This window comes from Gigantopelta aegis, chromosome 5, assembly GCF_016097555.1.
Source record: "Gigantopelta aegis isolate Gae_Host chromosome 5, Gae_host_genome, whole genome shotgun sequence".
Lineage (NCBI taxonomy): Eukaryota > Metazoa > Mollusca > Gastropoda > Neomphalida > Peltospiridae > Gigantopelta > Gigantopelta aegis.
In genome coordinates this window covers 30,180,534-30,204,629 of record NC_054703.1, presented here as the reverse complement: position 1 = coordinate 30,204,629, position 24,096 = coordinate 30,180,534, and the positions used below count along the sequence as shown (strand labels likewise).

Sequence of the window (24,096 nt, the reverse complement as noted above, 5' to 3'; positions counted from 1 at the left end):
GGGACACCGAGGTGAATTCTACACAGACCGTGCCAGATCCCCCTTCACTGATGTGTAAGTCAGCACTCTAGAATATTGTACAGGGTGAACTGACGAGTATACTAGAATATTGTACATTGTGAACTGGTGAGTATAGTAGAATATTGTACATGGTGAACTGACGAATATTGTACACGGTGAACTGACGAGTATTGTAGAATACTGTACACTATGAACTGGTGAGTATAGTAGAATATTGTACATGGTGAACTGACGAATATTGTACACGGTGAACTGACGAGTATTGTAGAATACTGTACACTATGAACTGGTGAGTATAGTAGAATATTGTACATGGTGAACTGACGAATATTGTAGAATATTGTACATGGTAACATGGTAAACTATTGAGTATTGTAGAATATTGTACATGGTGAACTGATAAATATTGTAGAATATTGTACAGGGTGAACTGGCGTGTACTTGGCGATCTTTCAGACTCCCCGAGGTTTGCAGTGTCCAGGACGGAAAAACACGAAGCCCCTGCCATCGGTCGCGCCCGCCATGTCGTTTATTTCCGAGAATGTCGACGAGCACCAGAAGACGGTCACGTTCATCAAGGTTCGTCAGCGATAGTCGCGGCTTGTGGGCGTGTATTAGAGATCTTCTGAGTAATATAAACTCTATTTGTCAAGGTTCGTCAGCGATAGTCGCGGCTTGTGGGCGTGTATTAGAGATCCTATCAATAATATAAACTATATTTGTCAAGGTTCGTCAGCGATAGTCGCGGCTTGTGGGCGTGTATTAGAGATCCTCTCAATAATATAAACTCTATTTGTCAAGGTTCGTCAGCGATAGTCGCGGCTTGTGGGCGTGTATTAGAGATCCTCTCAATAATATAAACTATTTGTCAAGGTTCGTCAGCGATAGTCGCGGCTTTTGGGCGTGTATTAGAGATCCTCTGAGTAATATAAATTCTATTTGTCAAGGTTCGTCAGCGATAGTCGCGGCTTGTGGACGTGTGTTAGAGATCCTCTGAGTAATATAAATTCTATTTGTCAAGGTTCGTCAGCGATAGTCGCGGCTTGTGGGCGTGTATTAGAGATCCTCTCAATAATATAAACTCTATTTGTCAAGGATCGTCAGCGATAGTCGCGGCTTGTGGGCGTGTATTAGAGATCCTCTGAGTAATTTAAGCTCTATTTATCAAGGTTCGTCAGCGATAGTCGCGGCTTGTGGACGTGTATTAGAGATCCTCTCAATAATATAAACTCTATTTTTCAACACTTGTTATAAGGGTTCTGACTAACTAATCTGAGCACTATTTGTCAACACTTGTTATAAGGGTTCTGACTAAATAATCTGAGCACTATTTGTCAACACTTGTTATAAGGGTTTTGAGTAAATAATTTGAGTACTATTTTTGAAACTCTTGCCATAAGAGTTCTGCCTGTGAATAATTTGATCTCTATTTTTCAATACTTGTTATAAGGGATCTGACTAAATAATTTGAGCTCTATCTGTCAACACTTGTTATAAGGGTTCTCACTGTAAATACTTTTTGAGAACTATTTGTCAACACTTGTTATAAGGCTTCTGACTAAATAATCTGAACTCTATTTTTCAACAATTTTTATAAGGGTTCTCACTGTTAATAATTTTAACTCTATTTTTCAACACTTGTTATAAGGTTTTTTCTGTAACTCATTTGAACTCTGTTTGTCAACACTTGTTATAAGGCTTCTGACTAAATAATCTGAACTCTATTTTTCAACAATTTTTATAAGGGTTCTCACTGTTAATAATTTTAACTCTATTTTTCAGCACTTGTTATAAGGTTTCTTCTGTAACTAATTTGAACTCTATTTTTCAACACTTGTTATAAGGGTTCTTCTGTAAATAATTTAAGAACTATTTGTCAAGGTAAGGTTTCTTCTGTAAATAATTTAAACTCTATTTTTCATATAATTGTAACTCTATTTTTCAACACTTGTTATAAGTTTTCTTCTGTAAATAATTGTAACTCTATTTTTCAACACTTGTTATAAGGTTTCTTCTGTAAATAATTTGAACTCTATTTTTCAACACTTGTTATAAGGGTTCTTCTGTTAATAATTCGAACTCTATTTTTCACACTTGTTATAAGGGTTCTCCCTGTGAATAAATTGAGCACTATTGTTCAACACTACTCTTCAACAAAGATACGATATTGTTGTTTCCACTAGGAGCAGTATGGTGATTATCATGTAAACAATATACACTGGACTCTGTTTTCTACATAGATATGATATTGTTGTTTCCACTAGGAGCTTTATGATGATTATCATGTAAACAATATACACTGGACACTGTTTTCTACATAGATACGGTATTGTAGGAACAATATGACGACCACATGAAGATCGTGATGTTTTCCTTCACGCCAACATCGCTGACGTCGTCCCGGTTTGGAACCTCACGACTGGACGTGGTGCACGACTTCAACACTGGTAAGTATCTGTGTAACACACGTGGTGCACCACTGACTTCAACACTGGTGAGTATCTGTGTAACACACGTGGTGTACGACTTCAACACTGGTGAGTATCTGTGTAACACACGTGGTGCACGACTTCAACACTGGTGAGTATCTGTGTAACACACGTGGTGCACCACTGACTTCAACATTGGTGAGTATCTGTGTAACACACGTAACCTGGTGTGATCAACCAATGGAGGGAGGGAATGGTGGAATAAATAATGAATTAATGAAGTACTGATGGGTTGATTGGGGGGGGGGGTTGTAGGACGGGTTGTTATGTGGGTGGATGGATGAATGGGTGGATAATACGTGAATGATTGGATGGATGGATTAACGCATATGTGGATGGGTTGATGGATGGGTTGGTTGACCAATGGATGCATGTATGGATGGATGAATGGATGAACGGATGGATGGGTGAATGGATGGATTGTTGGGTTGATGGATGGATGGATGGATGGATGGATGAATGAACGAATGAATGTATGAATGGACGGGTGGATGGGTGGGTGGATGGATGGATTGGTGTATTGATGGATGGATGGATAGATGGACGAATGGATGGATGGATGGATGGACGCATGGGTGCGTGGATTAATTGGTAAATATATGGATGAATGGATGGACAAATGAATGGATGGATGGATGAATGAATGGACGGACGGATGGATGGATAAATGAATGGGTGGGTGGATTAATGGGTGAATATATGGATGGATGGATGGATGGATGGATGGATGGATGGATGAATAAATGGATGGAGGGATGAATGGATGGATGGATGGATGGAGGGAGGGAGGGAGGGATGAATGTATGGATGGATGGATGAATGGGTGGGTGGATGGATGGATGGAGGGATGGAGGGATGGATGGATGGATGAAAGGATGGATGGATGGATGGATGGAGGGATGAATGGATGGATGGAAGGAGGGAGGGAGGGATGGATGGATGGATGGATGGGTGGGTGGGTCGATGGATGGGTCAATGGAGGGATGGAAGGTTGATGGATGGATGAATTCATGTAGGGCTTGATGGATGGATGGATGAATGGATAGATGGATAGCTAAATGGACAGATGAATGGGTTAATTGACGGATGGGTCGGTGAATTAATGGATGAATGTATGGATGGATGGATGGATGGATGGTTGGTGAATAAATGAATGGATGGAGGGAGGGAGGGAGGGATGGGTGGATGGAAGGAAGGATGTGTGGGTGATAAAATAGATGGATTGTTCGATGAATGGCCAACTTTAACACGGATATGTGCACATTATGATTAATGGATGGATGTTTTAAATAATTAAGGAATTAATGAACGAAGGAAGGAAGGAAGGAACGATTTAATGTTCTTTTCCCTCGTCATTATTTGCTCCTTGTTAGCTGTTTGTTCATTGTAATTACTGAATTTCCATATTTTAATGCATTGTATTTGAGATTATTAACTACCAAATTAATCCACTTATTAGCTCGAGTCACCTCCAGCCCTATTCCTTATTGATACTGATATGATGGATCTGACTCGAGCTCGAGTCACCTCTAGCCTTACTCCTTATTGATACTGATATGATGGAGCTGACACGAGCTCGAGTCATCTCCAGCCCTAATCCTTACTGATATGATGGAGCTGACACGAGCTCAAGTCATCTCCAGCCCTAATCCTTACTGATACTGATATGATGGAGCTGACACGAGCTCGAGTCACCTCCAGCCCTACTCCTTACTGATACTGACATGATGGAGCTGACAAGAGCTCCAGTCACCTCCAGCCCTATTCGTTAGTGATACTGATATGATGGATCTGACACGAGCTCCAGTCACCTCCAGCCCTACTCCTTACTGATATGATGGATCTGACACGAGCTCGAGTCACCTCCAGCCCTATTCCTTACTGATACTGATATGATGGATCTGACACGACCTCCAGTCCCCTCCAGCCCACTCCTTACTGATATGATGGATCTGACACGAGCTCGAGTCACCTCCAGCCCTATTCCTTACTGATACTGATATGATGGATCTGACACGAGCTCCATTCACCTCCAGCCCTGTTCTTTATTGATACTGATATGATGGAGCTGACACGAGCTCCAGTCGCCTCCAGCCCTATTCTTTAGTGATACTGATATGATGGATCTGACACGAGCTCCAGTCACCTCCAGCCCTACTCCTTACTGATATGATGGATCTGACACGAGCTCGAGTCACTTCCAGCCCTATTCCTTACTGATACTGATATGATGGATCTGACACGAGCTCCAGTCACCTACAGCCCCACTCCTTACTGATACTGATATGATGGATCTGACACAAGCTCCAGTCACCTCCAGCCCTATTCCTTATTGATACTGATATGATGGATCTGACACGAGCTCCATTCACCTCCAGCCCTGTTCTTTATTGATACTGATATGATGGAGCTGACACGAGTTCGAGTCACCGCCAGCCCTATTCCTTACTGATACTGATATGATGGATCTGATAGGAGCTTTGGACATATATGCTTTTCCAAAAGTGTAATGTCCTATCACATCCAAAGTTGTTTCTAAAATAAATAAATAAATAAATAAATACATACATAAATACGTAATTAAATGAAATTATAAATAAATAAATAAAATTATAAATACAAAATAAGTACATAAATAAATAAATAAATAAATAAATAAATTAATTAATTAAATAAATAAATAAACAATTACATACATAAATAAATACATAAATAAATAAATAAATACATAAATAAATACATAAAAATATATGTCATAAATACAGTACATTACATTACATAAATAAATAAATAAATACATACATACATAAATAAATAGATGAATACATTTTTAAAATAATGAACAAACTCTCCCTTGTTATAACAAGACTGTTTACCGGTTTGTTTTCGTGCAGGCGTTCAGTATATCATAGACCAGATGCGCGGGAACTGCACCACCACGAAAATAGACCAGGGAATGTTTGATGACGTCACATCCGACATCCAGCACGTGCGAATACGGACAGCGCGCGAGTTCTTCTACTTCAATTCTGTGTACACGTACGAGGGAGTGGTACGAATAGCAAAGTCATTTGTAGTTTGTTTTGTTTAACGACACCACTAGAGCACGTTTATTTATTAATCATCGGCTATTGGATGTCAAACATTTGGTCATTTTAAGATATGGTCTTAGAGAGGAAGCCCGCTACATTTTCCCATTCATTCATTTATTCACTTCAACATATTTCCAGCTTATATCCAATTAAGGTTCAAGCACGCTGTCCTGGGTACTAACCTCAGCTAACTGGGCTGTCTGTCCAGGACAGTGGGTTAGTGGCTAGTTGTCAGTTGTTGGTGAGAGAGAAGTCGGTGTATTGGCCTTACACCTACTCATTGATTCGATAAACTCGCTCTGGGTGGGAGACGGTACTGGGATGCGAACCCAGTGCCTACCAGCCTTTTTGCAGTTTTAGTCAACATGTTTATATGGGGTTGTTGTTGTTTGTTTTTTTGTTGGGTTTTTTTAGGGGTTTTTTTTCAAAATAATGTATTTTTTATTGTTTCGTCTGAAAAACTATAGAGGAGTTTGTTTATTTGTAAATAGTTAGGAATACACAATACAGAAGAATATGATATGGCAATTTAAAAATATCTGCGTAGGAAACGGCCTTCATGTTTTCGAGCTATGGATTGCATAACGCTAATCATTTAAAAGCCGCCATTTTGAAACGTATGCGTTATTATTATTATTATTCTGTTACGTTTGTTTGTAACAGAAAAACATCCGCGGCGTGGACTGTGACACGTGGGTCTCTCAGCGAACAGACTACCCCGCCATCATGCCGCAAAACTCCACCTGGGAGTGGGCCTTTGTCAGTGTGAGTTGTCTCCCTTACCGTAACTCTTCTGTAGATAAAACCTACAAAACTCCACCTGGGAGTGGGCCTCTGTCAGTGTGAGTTGTCTCTTTTACCTCAACTAAAGATTGTTTTTTGTTAAACGACACCACTAGATTTATTAATCATCGGCTATCGGATGTCAAACATATAAACATTTTGACAGTCATAGAGAGGAAACCCGCTAATTTGTCTATTAGTAAGTAGCCAGGGATCTTTGATATGCACCATCCCACAGACAGGACAGTACATATCACGGCCTTTGATATGCCAGTCGTGGTGCACTGGCTGGAACGAGAACTAGCTCAATGGGCCCACCGACGGGGATCAATCCTAGACCGACCACGTCTCAGGTATGCGCTTTACCAGTGTGCTACATCCCGCTTCATCTGTAACAGTGTGAGTTGTCTCCCTTATGGTAACTCGTCTGTAGATAAAACCTATACAATTCAAACCTGGGTGTGGGCATTTGTCAGTGTGAGCCCTCTCTCCCTCCCCCCCCCCCCCCCCCCCGTCTGTCTCTCAGTCTCTGTTGGTCTCTCTCTCTCTCTCTCTCTCTCTCTCTCTCTCTCTCTCTCTCTCTCTCTCTCTCTCTCTCTCTCTCTCTCTCTCTCTCTCTCTCTCTCTCTCTCTCTCTCTCTGTGTGTGTGTGTGTGCGCGTGTGTGTATGTATCTCTCTCTCCTTGCCCCTCTCTCTTTCTCCATATATCTGTCTGTCAGTCTTTGTTTATCTGTTTCTTGGTTTGTATGATGGTTACAGAACAACTGGACATCAGCCTATGATTTCACCGCTAAATACAAGACCCCAATTCCATGGCAAGTGTCTATCACAATTCCTGGGGTAAGTTATTGTTGTTGTTATTGTTGTTAAGTTGTTGTTGTTGTTGTTGTTGTTAAGTTCTTCTTCTTGTTTGAAGGGTTTCTTTTTTCAATTTAATTACAAAAAAATTAAGAAGACATTAAATTTAAACAAAAGGACAATAGCAGAAGATAATAAATGAGATTAAAAAACAAAAATAATTGTAACTTTAAAATAAATGATATATATATAGTTTCAGGGAGTTCGAGATTTTGAAATTAATATATAAGAGTTCAAATTTGAAACTGCATTGCAGTTGGTTGATTTTGCTTAATATATATATACCGGGTCCTTTCCCAGATTGCTCGATCTGTGATGTATCATTTTGAACATAACCAAATGACTGGTAATTGATAAACATTAAACATATATATTACAATTTGGAGCAATAAAACATACACTCTAAGGGTCTTTTTTTCTTCTTTTTTTTCTGTGTTTATAAAAATTTAATAAAATAAAAATAAAAAATATTATATTTTTATGAAGAGTAAATTTCCACTAAACAGCTAGACTAGACCATGCACTTGTGTTTGTCATGTAATTATCATGTTTGACATTTAATTATCATGTTTGTCATTTAATTATCATGTTTGTCATTTAATTATATTGTCTGGCATTTAATTATCATGTTTGTCACTTAATTATCATGTTAGTCATTTAATTATCATGTTTGACATTTAATCATCATGTTTGTCATTTAATGATCATGTTTGACATTTAAAACATTCTCCCCTTCTCCCCAGATGTCAGTATCAAGCAAGGTGAACCTGTATGAGTTCGATGCCAGCGCCCCCAAGGTGTTTGAGTTTGACATCACTAACTGCCTGGCTAACAAACGAAAACGAACATTCCAGTTCGCATTCCCAGGTCAGTATTTCCAGTCAGGTTGTATTACATTGTCTGTATTTCAGGTATGTTGTATTGCATTTTCTTCATTTCCAGTCAGGTTGTATTACATTGTCTGTATTTCAGGTATGTTGTATTGCATTTTCTTCATTTCCAGTCAGGTTGTATTGCATTGTCTGTATTTCAGGTATGTTGTATTGCATTTTCTACATTTCCAGTCAGGTTGTATTACATTGTCTGTATTTCAGGTATGTTGTATTGCATTTTCTACATTTCCAGTCAGGTTGTATTACATTGTCTGTATTTCAGGTATGTTGTATTGCATTTTCTTCATTTCCAGTCAGGTTGTATTGCATTTTCTACTACTACTAGTTAATAATTTCTCCTCTGTATTTCAGCGTCCACGACCAGCACGATCGTGGTTAACAAAGTCTCGTTCCGCTACTCTCTGCTCAAGTCCATCCTCCAGGCGACATCAGTATCTCCTTTACGAGTCTCCAACCTACAGGTAATCACGTGACCAATTAGGGCGTGGCAAATATTACGTGGTGGGTCGGGGTCTAGTGGGTGTAGGTCTTGAGCTTATGTGGCTTTGCAAGAGTGTGTGTGTGTGTAGATCCCGAACTTATGTGGCTTTGCAAGGGTGTGTGTGTGTGTAGGTCCAGAGCTTATGTGGCTTTGCAAGGGTGTGTGTGTAGGGGTGTAGGTCCAGAGCTTATGTGGCTTTGCAAGGGTGTGTGTGTGTGGGTGTAGGTCCAGAGCTTATGTGGCTTTTCAAGGGTGTGTGTGTAGGGGTGTAGGTCCAGAGCTTTTGTAGCTTTACAAGGGTGTGAGGGTGTAGATCCAGAGCTTATGTAGCTATACAAGTGGAGGGTGTGTGGGTGTGGGTGTAGGCCCAGAGCTTATGTGGCTTTACAAGGGTGTGTGTGGGTGTAGGTCCAGAGCTTATGTGGCTTTACAAGGGTGGGTGGGTGTGGGTGTAGGCCCAGAGCTTATGTGGCTTTGCAAGGGTGTGGGTGTAGGTCCAGAGCTTATGTGGCTTTACAAGGGTGTGGGTGTAGGTCCAGAGCTTATGTGGCTTTACAAGGGTATGGGTGTAGGTCCAGAGCTTATGTGGCTTTACAAGGGTGTGGGTGTAGGTCCAGAGCTTATGTGGCTTTACAAGGGTATGGGTGTAGGTCCAGAGCTTATGTGGCTTTACAAGGGTGTGGGTGTAGGTCCAGAGCTTATGTGGCTTTGCAAGGGTATGGGTGTAGGTCCAGAGCTTATGTGGCTTTGCAAGGGTATGGGTGTAGGTCCAGAGCTTATGTGGCTTTGCAAGGGTATGGGTGTAGGTCCAGAGCTTATGTGGCTTTGCAAGGGTGTGGGTGTAGGTCCAGAGCTTATGTTCCTTTACAAGGGTGGGTGTGTGGGTGTAGGTCCAGAGCTTATGTGGCTTTACAAGGGTGGGTGTGTGTGTGTGTGGGGGGGGGGGGGTGTAGGTCCAGAGTTTATGTAGCTATACAAGGGTGTGTGTGGGTGTAGGTCCAGAGCTTATGTGGCTTTACAAGGGTGTGTGTGTGTGGGGGGGGGGTGTAGGTCCAGAGCTTATGTGGCTTTGCAAGGGTGTGTGTATGTGGGTGTAGGTCCAGAGCTTATGTGGCTTTGCAAGGGTGTGTGTATGTGGGTGTAGGTCCAAAGCTTATGTGGCTTTACAAGGGTGTGTTTGTGTGTAGGTCCAGAGCTTATGTGGCTTTACAAGGGTGTGTGTGTTTGTGTGTAGGTCCAGAGCTTATGTGGCTTTACAAGGGTGTGTGTATGTGGGTGTAGGTCCAGAGCTTATGTGGCTTTACAAGGGTGTGTGTGTGTGTGGGTGTAGGCCGAGAGCTCATGTGGCTTTACAAGGGTGTGGGTGTAGGTCCAGAGCTTATGTGGCTTTACAAGGGTGTGGGTGTAGGTCCAGAGCTTATGTGGCTTTACAAGGGTGTGTGTGGGTGTAGGCCGAGAGCTTATGTGGCTTTAAAAGGGTGTGGGTGTAGGCCGAGAGCTTATGTGGATGTGCAAGGGTGTGTGTGTGTGGGTGTAGGCCGACAGCTTATGTGGCTTTACAAGGGTGTGTGTGTGTGGGTGTAGGTCCCGAGCTTATGTGGCTTTACAAGGGTGTGTGTGTGTGGGTGTAGGTCCCGAGCTTATGTGGCTTTACAAGGGTGTGTAGGTCCAGAGCTTATGTGGCTTTACAAGGGTATGTATGTGTGTGTAGGTCCTGAGCTTATGTGGCTTTACAAGGGTGTGTGTGTTTGTGTGTAGGTCCAGAGCTTATGTGGCTTTACAAGGGTGTGTGTATGTGGGTGTAGGTCCAGAGCTTATGTGGCTTTACAAGGGTGTGTGTGTGTGTGGGTGTAGGCCGAGAGCTCATGTGGCTTTACAAGGGTGTGGGTGTAGGTCCAGAGCTTATGTGGCTTTACAAGGGTGTGGGTGTAGGTCCAGAGCTTATGTGGCTTTACAAGGGTGTGTGTGGGTGTAGGCCGAGAGCTTATGTGGCTTTAAAAGGGTGTGGGTGTAGGCCGAGAGCTTATGTGGATGTGCAAGGGTGTGTGTGTGTGGGTGTAGGCCGACAGCTTATGTGGCTTTACAAGGGTGTGTGTGTGTGGGTGTAGGTCCCGAGCTTATGTGGCTTTACAAGGGTGTGTGTGTGTGGGTGTAGGTCCCGAGCTTATGTGGCTTTACAAGGGTGTGTAGGTCCAGAGCTTATGTGGCTTTACAAGGGTATGTATATGTGTGTAGGTCCAGAGCTTATGTGGCTTTACAAGGGTGTGTGTGTGTGTGTGTAGGTCCCGAGCTTATGTGGCTTTACAAGGGTGTGTGTGGGTGTGTAGGTCCCGAGCTTATGTGGCTTTACAAGGGTGTGTGTGGGTGTAGGTCCCGAGCTTATGTGGCTTTACAAGGGTGTGTGTGGGTGTAGGTCCCGAGCTTATGTGGCTTTACAAGGGTATGTATGTGTGTGTAGGTCCTGAGCTTATGTGGCTTTACAAGGGTGTGTGTGGGTGTAGGTCCCGAGCTTATGTGGCTTTACAAGGGTATGTATGTGTGTGTAGGTCCCGAGCTTATGTGGCTTTACAAGGGTATGGGTGTGGGTGTAGGTCCCGAGCTTATGTGGCTTTGCAAGGGTGTGTGTGTGTGTGTAGGTCCCGAGCTTATGTGGCTTTACAAGGGTGTGTGTGGGTGTAGGTCCCGAGCTTATGTAGCTTTACAAGGGTATGCGTGTGCGTGCGTATGTGTAGGTCCCGAGCTTATATGGCTTTGCAAGGGTGTTTGGGTGTAGGTCCCAAGCTTATGTGGCTTTACAAAGGTATGGGTGTGGGTGTAGGTCCCGAGCTTATGTGGCTTTGCAAGGGTGTGTGTGTGTAGGTCCAGAGCTTATGTGACTTTACAAGGGTGTGTGTGTAGGTCCAGAGCTTATGTGGCTTTATAAGGATGGGTGTGTGGGTGTACTGAACAGTGTTCTATTATTATTTTCCTCCATGAAACTTCTAAGCACGCTGTCCTGGGCATGCACTCAGTGTAACTGGGCTGTGTGTTCAGGACAGTGGGTTATTGAATAGTTGTTAGTAGTTATAAGAAGAAAAAGCTGGTGTAATGTTCTTTAGCCTCCCTACAGAGTCCTCAAACTCCCTCTGGGTGTGAGTCGGTACCTGGATATGAACTCAGTCTTTATCACACTAAACATCCGACATATAAGCCCGAGGATAGACATAATATTAAAAAAAACATCAATGGTTAGTTGGCAGGATTCGAACCCACTACACCGAAAACCTGCTGTGAAGAAAACTCCCTGGCCCTGGTTATACAAATCAAACCTCATTCTGATTCTAATGTTGACATAACGGTATTCGAAAAAAAAATCACCATCAACTAATAATAAAATAAATTAATTAATTAATAATAATAATAATAATAATAATAATAATATTACTATTATTATTATTATTATATTATTATTGTTATTATTATTATTAAAAAATATTTGTTATTTTATTTATTATTTGTTATTTTTTTATTTATTTTTTTCAGACAGAAATTATTAAGACACTGCCTACAGTGACCTTTGACCTCCTGGACGTTGCTCCTATCAAAGGTGACTCCACCGTGACGGTGGTGGAGCCTACGATAGACGATGCGGCCAACCGGATCATCAGCAAGGTGTCCAGTGGGCAGTTCGTCGTCATGATGCAGGCGAACTCTGTAAGACATTAGCCATGGGGTGACAAATTTGTATCAACTAATAATAATAACATTAATAACAATAACAAAAACAATAATATCATCATCATCATCATCATCATCATCATTTTCATTATTATTATTATTATTACTACTACTACTACTACTACTAGTACTACTACTACTACTACTATTAATACTACTACTACTGTTACTACTACTACTACTACTACTACTACTATTAATACTACTACTACTACTACTACTACTACTGTTACTACTACTACTACTACTACTACTACTACTACTACTACTGTTACTACTACTACTACTACTACTACTACTACTACTACTGTTACTACTACTACTACTACTGTTACTACTACTACTACTACTACTACTGTTACAACTACTACTACTACTACTACTAGTACTAGTACTACTGCTACTGCTACTACTACTACTACTACTACTACTACTACTACTACTACTACTACTACTACTACTGATACTACACCACATACTTAAATAATAACTTTATATTAACTTTAATCCAGAATTACTATAATAATAATAATAATAATAATATTAATACTTTAATATTAATAAAATTAAAATAAAAAGAAAGAAAAGAAAAGAAAAGAAACTAGAATAGAAAACCCCCCAGAACAGAACAGAACAGAGTAGAAGATAATAGAAAATGCCACAGAACAGAACAGAATAAAGCAGAGCAGAACATAATAGAAAATGCCACAGAACAGAACAGAGCTGAGTAGAACATAATAGAAAATGCCGCAGAACAGAACAGAGCAGAGCAGAACATAATATAATAGAAAATGCCACAGAACAGAACAGAACAGCTGAGTAGAACATAATAGAAAATGCCACAGAACAGAACAGAACAGAGCTGAGTAGAACATAACAGAAAATGCAACAGAACAGAACAGCTGAGTAGAACATAATAGAAAATGCCACAGAACAGAACAGAACAGAGCTGAGTAGAACATAATAGAAAATGCCACAGAACAGAGCTGAGTAGAACATAATAGAAAATGCCACAGACCAGAACAGAGCTGAGTAGAACATAATAGAAAATGCCACAGAACAGAACAAAACAGAGCTGAGTAGAACATAATAGAAAATGCCACAGAACAGAGCTGAGTAGAACATAATAGAAAATGCCACAGAACAGAGCTGAGTAGAACATAATAGAAAATGCCACAGAACAGAACAGAACAGAGCAGAGCAGAGTAGAACATAATAAAAAATGCCACAGAACAGAGTAGAACATAATAGAAAATGCCACAGAACAGAACTGAACAGAGCAGAGTAGAAGAAAGCAGAGCAGAACAGAACAGAATTAAAAAATGACGCAGAGCAGAACAGAACAGAACTGAGCAGAGCCGAAAAAGCCCCAGAACAAAACAATGAATGAACGGATGAATGTTTGACAACACACCAGCACAAAAACATATTGGGTGTCAAAGTAGGTCATACATGTATGCTGATGAACATTAATGTAAAATTATAAAATTATCAATAAAAGTTGTGAAGACATCAGTGATAATGCCACGTTTGTAAACGACACAATGAAACATATTTACAAAAATACCAAACACACCCAACAAACCGTCAAACCCCCCAGAATAACGCCAATAATTGTCATAGTCAGACAATGAAAAGAGTGTATGGAGTTGTGATAAACAAACCAATGTTGAATCGAATTATCAAGATGAAAAGACAAAACAAAAAGCAGATTTGAAAGTAAACAACTGCGAAATAGTAACACAAAATACCAAATATAAAATCTTCGAAACGACAAACACACCCAGTATGGTTAGACCATGGAAACAAGTAATTGGCGATAAACAAACCAATATCGCACACAACGAAAAACATATTTGAAACATTTTCTCAGATGCTTGTAGAGCTTGTTTTAAAACGTCCAAGACATGTTGAATATGTGTGCTGTATCCGACACTCTCGGGGAAAACCGTGAAAATGTTGCCACTCCAACACCACAACGTGAAAATGTTGCCACTGTAAAACCACAACATGAAAATGTTGCCCCTCATACACAACAAAGTGAAAATATTGCCACTCCAACACCACAACGTGAAAATGTTGCCAGTTGTACATCACAACGTGAAAATGTTGCCAGTCGTACATCACAACGTGAAAATGTTGCTAATCGTATACCACAACGTGAAAATGTTGCCACTCCTACTCCACAACGTGAAATGTTGCCACTCCAACACAACAACGTGAAATGTTGCCAGTCCAACACCACAACGTGAAAATGTTGCCACTCCTACTCCACAACGTGAAATGTTGCCACTCCAACACAACAACGTGAAATGTTGCCAGTCCAACACCACAACATGAAAATGTTGCCACTTCTACACCACAACGTGAAAATGTTGCCACTCTTAACACCACATCGTGAAGTGTTGCCATTCCTATATCACAGCATGAAAATGTTGCCACTCCAACGTGGAAATGTTGCAACTTCTATACCACAACGTGAACATTTTGCCATTTCTACACCACAACGTGAAAATGTTGCCATTTCTACACCACAACGTGAAAATGTTGCTACTGCTACACCACAACATGAAAATGTTGCCATTTCTACACCACAACGTGAAAACGTTGCCATTTCTACACCACAACGTGAACATGTTGCCATTTCTACACCACAACGTGAAAAGGTTGACATTTCTACACCACAACGTGAACATGTTGCCATTTCTACACCACAACATGAAAATGTTGCCACTCCAACACCACAATGTGAAAATGTTGCCATTCCTACACCACAACGTGAAAATGTTGCCATTCCTACACCACAATGTGAAAATGTTGCCATTTCTACACCACAACGTGAACATTTTGCCACTCCAAACCACAACATGGAATAACACATGCAAGAGAGAATATATCAGAACAGAACATCATAATAGAACAGATCCAATTAGAACAGATCAGAATAGAACAGAACATATTTGAATAGAACAAAACAGATCAGAATAGAACAAAACAGATAAGGGCAGAAAAACAATTCAGAATATAACAAAACAGAGAAGAAAAGAACAGGACACAGATAAGGATAGACCCCCCCCCCACCCCCACCCCACCCCAGAATATAACAAAACGTAATAAGACAAAACAGTTCAGAATAGAAGAAAAACAGAACAGCACAGAACATATCAGAATATAATAAACAAGAATAGAACAGAAATGTATCAGAAGAGAAAAACCACAAGTCAGGATAGAACAGACTAGAATATAACAACACATTTCAGAATAAAATGGACCAGGTTAGAGCAAGGCAAAGCAGAACAGAACAGAACATTCAAATGGAAATCAGTCAGTCAGGATATAACAAGCTAGAGTGGAACAAAACAAATCAGAACAGAACAGAACAGAACATAACATAACAGAACAAAAGATAATATAATATAACAGAACAGAACAGAACAATAACAGAACAGAGTAGAGCAGATCAGATACGACTATAATAGAACACACTAGAACACAACATATCAGATAGAATAGACCAGAAGAGAATAGAACAGATCACATCAGAACAGAACAAACAGAATAGAACAGAACAGAAGGGAAGGGAAGGGAAGGGAATTTTTTTTAATTGAAAATGATAAACTATGTACGTCCCTGTTTGCACTATCATTAAATAAACTTTTCTTCTTCGTCTTCTTCAAGCTAGCCGACCCTCAGTTCCTAGTACCAACAGCGAACAGTCTAAGGGAGCTAACTGTGGGGGCAAGTGGTACTGTGACGAGCCCTTTCATTCTACATAAGACAACTCGGCCTCCTGTTCGGACCAGACCACCGAGTGTAGCCCCAGTACGAACGGCATTTCCAACACGGAAACCGGCTCCAACACGGCCGACGTTAACGAGGTTTCCCTTCCAGACATTCACCGACAAGAACGTACTGTGCCAGGGGTCCATAGATGGGTACACTGCCGGTATGTTGTACACAGTAGGCCATAGGTCGCTGTTATCTTCCAAATCACAGGACACACTAATCTTCCAAGCCACAGGGCACAGTTATCTTCCCAACCATGTGTCATAATTATCTTTCCTTCCACAGGTCATAGTTATCTTTCCAATCACACATCTTAGTTATCTTCCCATCCACAGGTCACAGCTATCTCCCCTTCAACAGGTCACTGTTTTCTTCCCATCCACAGGTCACTGTTATCTTCCCATCCACAGGTTACAGCTATATCCCCTTCAACAGGTCACTGTTATCTTCCCATCCACAGGTCACAGCTATCTCCCTTTCAACAGGTCACAGTTATCTTCCCAGCCACAGGTCACAGCTATCTCCCCTTCAACAGGTCACTGTTATCTTCCCATCCACAGGTCACTGTTATCTTCCCATCCACAGGTCACAGCTATATCCCCTTCAACAGGTCACTGTTATCTTCCCATCCACAGGTCACAGCTATCTCCCCTTCAACAGGTCACTGTTATCTTCCCATCCACAGGTCACTGTTATCTTCCCATCCACAGGTCACAGCTATATCCCCTTCAACAGGTCACTGTTATCTTCCCATCCACAGGTCACAGCTATCTCCCCTTCAATAGGTCACTGTTATCTTCCCATCCACAGGTCACTGTTATCTTCCCATCCACAGGTCACAGCTATATCCCCTTCAACAGGTCACTGTTATCTTCCCATCCACAGGTCACTGTTATCTTCCCATCCACAGGTCACAGTTATATCCCCTTCAACAGGTCACTGTTATCTTCCCATCCACAGGTCACAGCTATATCCCCTTCAACAGGTCACTGTTATCTTCCCATCCACAGGTCACAGCTATCTCCCATTCAACAGGTCACTGTTATCTTCCCATCCACAGGTCACAGCTATCTCCCCTTCAACAGGTCACAGTTATCTCCCCTTCCACAGGTCACAGTTATCTTCCCAGCCACATGTCACAGTTATCTCCCTTCCACATGCCACAGTTATCTACCAAACTACAGGGCACAGTTATCTTCCCTTCCAAATGTCACAGTTATCTCCTCAACTACAGGGCACAGTTATCTTCCCTTCCACAGGACACAGTTATCTTCCCAACCACAGGGCACAGTTATCTCCCCAACTACAGGACCCAGTTATCTACCCAACTACAGGACACAGTTATCTTGCCAACTACAGGACACAGTTATCTTGCCAACTACAGGACACAGTTATCTCCCAACCACAGGGCACAGTTATCTCCCAACCACAGGACACAATTATCTTCCAAGCTACAGGACACAGTTGTCTCCCCAACCACAGGGCACAGCTATCTTCCCAACTACAGGACACAGTTATCTCCCCAACCACAGGACACAGTTATCACCCCCATCTACAGGACACAGTTATCACCCCCATCTACAGGACACCGTTATCTCCCCAACTACAGGGCACAGTTATCTCCCCAACTACATGACACAGTTATCTCCCCAACCACAAAACACAGTTATTTCCCCAACTACAGGACACAGTTATCGTCCCAACCACAGGGCACAGTTATCTTCCCAACCACAGGACACAGTTATCTTGCCAACTACAGGACACAGTTATCTCCCAACCACAGGACACAATTATCTTCCAAACTACAGGACACAGTTATCTCCCCAACCACAGGGCACAGTTATCTTCCCAACTACAGGACACAGTTATCTCCCCAACCACAGGATACAGTTATCACCCCCATCTACAGGACACCATTATCTCCCTAACTACAGGACACAGTTATCTCCCCAACTACAGGACACAATTATCTCCCCAACCACAAAACACAGTTATCTCCCCAACTACAGGACACAGTTATCTCCCCAACTACAGGACACGGTTATCTCCCCAACTACAGGACACGGTTATCTTCCCAACCACAGGAGACAGTTGTCGTCCCAACCACAGGGCACAGTTATCTCCCCAACTACAGGACACAATTATCTTCCCAACCACAGGGCACAGTTATCTTCCCACCTACAGGACACATTTATCTTCCCAACTACAGGGCACAGTTATCTCCCAAACTACCAGACACAGTTGTCTCCCCAACTACAGGACACAGTAATCTCCCCAACTACAGGACACAGTAATCTTCCCAACCACAGGAGACAGTTGTCGTCCCAAGCACAGGGCACAGTTATCTTCCCAACTACAGGACACAATTATCTTCCCAACCACATGGCACAGTTATCTTCCCACCTACTGGACACATTTATCTTCCCAACTACAGGGCGCAGTTATCTCCCAAACTACCAGACACAGTTGTCCAGAGGGCAGAGTTATCTCCCAGCCACAGGGCACAGTTATCTCCCAACCACAGGGCACAGTTATCTTCTCAACCACAGGACACAGTTATCTCCCCAACTACAGGACACAGTTATCTTCCCAACTACAGGGCACAGTTATCTCCCAAACTTCCAGACACAGTTATCTTCCCAACAACGGCACAGTTATCTTCCAACTACAGGACACGGTTATCTCCCCAACCACAGGACACAGTTATCTCCCCAACCACAGGGCACAGTTATCTTCCAACTACAGGACACAGTTATCTCCCCAACCACAGGGCACAGTTATCTTCCAATACAGGACACAGTTATCTCCCCAACCACAGGGCACAGTTATCTTCCCAGCCACACATTCTTATCTTTCGATTTGGTTGACCGACCAAATATATCTGCGCAAGTAGTTTGACTGTGATTATTCGATGGCAGACAGCTTTGTATTGGCAACTGCTAGACTGAAGTTGACCGGGGACAGTGTTCCAATATGAGTAATTTGTTAACAATGAAAACCAGCCCATTCAAATGTAGTCCTTTGTGTGTAAAACGTGTGTACTCCAGCCAGATATAGTGAGTGAGAGAGTATTTTTAACATGCCCATATACCACTGAGGTTTCAGGCATGTCTGTTGCGGGCCAAGTCTCTAGATAGCCAGTGGCTTGGTCCAGGACAGAATACTAAGGGACAATTTAGATTTTTAAACCAAAATTGGGACTAGGGACTGAGGTTTGGAAGATAACTGTTCCCTGTTGTTGGGAGATAAATGTGCCCAGTGGTTGGGAGATAATATTTAAATTTAAAAGTGCAAGCTCAAAAATAAATAACAATATAACTCTAAATAATTTTAAAAATTAAATATTTTAGACGTCAATTTTAGAGCGGGCAGTTCAAAAAGATAAAATTAATCAAATATAAATTACAATTAAGAAAAATTTTAGCCCTGGAGAAAAGAAGGAGAGGTTGGGCCCGAGCCATACAAGTTTATTTATTGGGTAATTAAAGAAAGATAACTGCTCATATCCGGAACTTCAATGTGACCCATCAGGCAAATCGGGAGAGGGCGGGGGTGGGACTCCAGAACAGACCTGAACCAGGTTTAGTGCGTGTGTTTGTTTAAAGCAATGTCCTGGGTGAAAGACAGGCAAAGGCGCATACAAAACAAATCCATTGGCTTACTGATATTAACAAAACTGCTGTCCACTAACGTGATATAGAAACATATTGCGTAAATAACTGGTCTGTGGTTAGAAAAACTAAAGGTGATGCCACACCTACATCATAAATAACTGTGGTCTGTGGTTAGAAAAACTAAAGGTGGCACCACACCATACGAGTGCTTCGTACGAGAGTACCCGATCGTGACAAGGGAAACATTAGGATTCCCTCGGCTGATGTAACCGGCTGTAGTCATACGTATCACTCGTATCCTCTGGTGTCGTCGTAAGACTATCTTAAAGAGACTTGTCCTATGTTTGTTGGCGGCGTCGTAAGGGCTATCTTAAAGAGACTCATTCTAAATTTGTTGGCATTGACGTAAGACTATCTTAAAGAGACTTGCCCTAAGTTTGTTTGCGTCGTCGTAAGACTATCTTAAAGAGACTTGCCCTAAGTTTGTTGGCGTTGTCGTAAGACTATCTTAAAGAGACTTGCCCTAAGTTTCGTCGTGAGGCTATCTTGAAGAGACTTGCCCTAAATTTGTTGGCGTCGTCGTAAGACTATCTTAAAGAGACTTGCCCTAAGTTTGTTGGCGTTGTCGTAAGACTATCTTAAAGAGACTTGCCCTAAGTTTGTTGGCGTCGTCGTAAGACTATCTTAAAGAGACTTGTCCTAAGTTTGTTGGCGGCGTCGTAAGACTATCTTGAAGACACTTGCCCTAAGTTTGTTGGCGTCATCGTAAGGCTATCTTGAAGAGACTTGTTCTGAGTTTGTTAGCGTCGTCGTAAGGCTATCTTAAAGAGACTTGTCCTATGTTTGTTGGTGTCGACGTAAGGCTATCTTAAAAAGACTTGTCCTAAGTCTGTTGGCGTTGCATGAGTTGGTCCATGTGTCATTTTGCCCTTAGTTACCCCCAAAACTATTTCTAAGATCCGTTTCTATAAAGTGCCAATCCTCCTACATACTGAGTTGGAACCATAATTTCATGGTATTTAGGATCAAAAAGAAAGAAAGAAAGAAATGTTTTTATTTAACGACGGACCACACAGATATCGAGAGAGGAAACCCGCTGTCGTCACTTCATGGGCTACTCTTTTCGATTAGCAGCAAGGATCTTTTATATGCACCATCCCACAGACAGGGAGGTACATACCACGGCCTTTGATATACCAGTCGTGGTGCACTGGCTGGAACGAGAAATAGTCCAATGGGCCCACCGACGGGGATCGATCTCATCAAATTGCCAATAACTTTCGAAAGAAAGAAAGACATGTTTTTATTTAACGATGCACTCAACACATTTTATTTATGGTTATATGGTGTCAGATATATGGTTAAGGACCACACATATTGAGAGAGGAAACCCACTGTCGCCACTTCATGGGCTACTCTTTTCGATTAGCCGCAAGGGATCTTTTATATGCACCATCCCACAGAAAGGGTAGTACATACCACGGCTTTTGATATACCAGTCGTGGAGCACTGGCTGGAACGAATAACTTTCGAGGGTCCATTTGGTGGTGTTCAAGTCTTGGGTCTGAAACCTCCGCCCTACCCCCCACCCTACCCACCTCCACCCCAGGTCTCAATAGTGTACCATAATCATAATAAATGTGATATGAAACGTATACTAATAATTACTATTAACGCGAAACGCAGTCTGTATTATTTGCAGTGATGTGAAACGTATACTAATAATGACTATTAACGCGAAACGCAGTCTGTATTACTTGCAGTGATGTGAAACGTATACTAATAATTACTATTAACGCGAAACGCAGTCTGTATTACTTGCAGTGATGTGAAACGTATACTAATAATTACTATTAACGCGAAACGCAGTCTGTATTACTTGCAGTGATGTGAAACGTATGTCTGTATTACTTGCAGTGATGTGAAACGTATACTAATAGTGACTATTAACGCGAAACGCAATCTGTATTATTTGCAGTGATGTGAAACGTATACTAATAATGACTATTAACGCGAAACGCAATCTGTATTATTTGCAGTGATGTGAAACGTATACTAATAATTACTATTAACGCGAAACGCAGTCTGTATTATTTGCAGTGATGTGAAACGCATACTAATAATGACTATTCACATTATTTCAGGCACGATGGCTGGCGTGTCGGTTGCCATGGTGATATTTGGAGGTTTCATGGGCGGAGGATTCGCTGTGCTGTTGTCAAGGAGACGACGAATAGTATAACTGAAACATGTTCGATTTTAGTTTCTCGGCCAATATAAATATAGTCAATATTAGATATTAATAGTTATCTTGTGAGTTTATTCATGTTGACTTTTCATTCTCAGCCAATATAAATAGTTTTTTGTAGTTGTTTTTTTCCCCCCTTTTTTGTTTTCTTCCTTTTTTTTGGGTGGTGGTGGGGATGGTGCTTGTTTTGGGGTTATTGTTGTTGGTGATTTTGTTGTTGTTGTTGTTTAGTTTTTTTGCCTTGCCTTGCCTATTCGTACTGGTCATGATACTTGGCTTGTGTATTTTCGAAACCCCTCCCTGCTCCAGGAAAAAAAAAATTCTTGGGGAAGATAACTCGACATCACCCCATGAACTTCGATCGCCCCCTCCTTCTAAAATCCCTGCACCCGCGTTTTGCTCTGCGGTTCTGCTATTCAAGAGCTGGACAGACATTCGGGCGGTTATAATCCCTCTCTGCCATCGAGTGGACTCAGTAGACAGCAATTCCAGCGTGTTATAGCAGGGATCTTTGCGGACTCTGTGGTTAGCAGAAATTTCCAATTTTCCTTACATGGTTATCTCTGACTGAGAGAGCGATCATAACCATGCAAATGTCCGTCCAGCTCTCGAATAACAGAATCCCTCGGCTATTTATTATCCGTCTGTCACACCATGCGTCTGTCACACCATCACGATTATCAACGTCTGTCACACCATCACGATTATCGACGTCTGAAAATTCAATAAATTGTGTAATACTCTGATTTTTGTTATGTTACGGTCACGTGTAACACGATTATCATCTTTTAGGGGATAGTCCGGGGCAGGGGAAGTCCGGGGTGAGGGGGGGGGGGGAGGCCGGGGCGGGGTAGTTTTGTTAGACTTTAGCTTTAGAGGGTCGTATGTAGGTTAAAGGGACATTCCTGAGTTTGCTGCAATTTTTAAGATGTTGTCGACTAAACAGAGACTTTTTAAAGATTGTAATTACATATCAAATATATTTTTCTGCAAAAAATATTCGTGGCTGTATATCAAGCGTCTTTCTGATCGTTGTAATATTTGTACTAGGCTGAAATTCATTTTATTTCCTAAAATATTCTTTTTTCGTATGTACGAAATTATTTGAAGACAAAATCCAGTATGGGCTTCTTACAAATATTAAGATGACTAGAAACACATTGAATATACAGACACTAAATATTCTAAACAAGAGAATATATTTGCTATGTAACTTTAATCGTAGAAATATGTTATTAGTCGGAAACATATTACAATGCATCAAACTCAGGAATGTCCCTTTAAACTAACTGGCGAACGGTAGAGATTGGCCTCAGACTAGCATTCCAGTTACACCTGAGCCGAGTTCCATACAGGGCCATCGTCATCTCCCCCAACAATTCCACCTGCGTCGTGGTTAGGCCATCGGTCTACAGGCTGGTAGGTACTGGGTTCGGATCGCAGTTGAGGCATGGGATTTTTAATCCAGATACCGACTCCAAACCCTGAGTGAGTGCTCCGCAAGACTCAATGGGTAGGTGTAAACCACTTGCACCGACCAGTGATCCATAACTGGTTCAACAAAGTCCATGGTTTGTGCTATCCTGCCTGTGGGAAGCGCAAATAAAAGATCCCTTGCTGCCTGTCATAAAAGAGTAGCCTATGTGGCGACAGCGGGTTTCCTCTAAAAAACAGTGTCAGAATGACCATACGTTTGACGTCCAATAGCCGATGATAAGATAAAAAATCAATGTGCTCTAGTGGCGTCGTTAAATAAAACAAACTTTACTACCCCAACAAAAGGGAAGAAGGAAATGTTATATTTAACGACGCACTCAATACATTTTATTTACGATTATATGGCGTGGGACATATGGTTAAGGACCACACAGATATTGACAGAGGAAACCCGCTGTCGCCACTTCATGGGCTACTCTTTTCGATTAGCAGCAAGGGTTCTTTCATATGCACTATCCCACAGACAGGATAGCACATACCATGGCCTTTGTGGTGCACTGGCTGGAACGAGAAATAGCCCAATGGGCCCACCGACGGGGGTCGATCTCAAACCGACCGCGCATCAAGCGAGCGCTCTACCACTGGGCTATATCCCATCCTCACCCCAACAATACAA

General features: G+C 41.8%; 1 protein-coding gene across 1 annotated transcript; it reads left to right on the top strand.

The window, feature by feature from the left end:
- The first annotated feature begins 528 nt into the window (after positions 1 to 528).
- On the top strand, positions 529 to 22,726 carry LOC121373289. Its single transcript, XM_041499822.1, has 10 exons — positions 529 to 600; positions 2,357 to 2,468; positions 5,405 to 5,562; positions 6,266 to 6,367; positions 7,146 to 7,226; positions 7,988 to 8,111; positions 8,489 to 8,598; positions 12,141 to 12,311; positions 16,014 to 16,281; positions 21,880 to 22,726. The coding sequence occupies exons 1-10, from the start codon at positions 544 to 546 to the stop codon at positions 21,975 to 21,977; spliced, it is 1,281 nt and encodes a 426-aa protein (XP_041355756.1). The 5' UTR covers positions 529 to 543; the 3' UTR covers positions 21,978 to 22,726.
- The last annotated feature ends 1,370 nt before the right edge of the window (positions 22,727 to 24,096 follow it).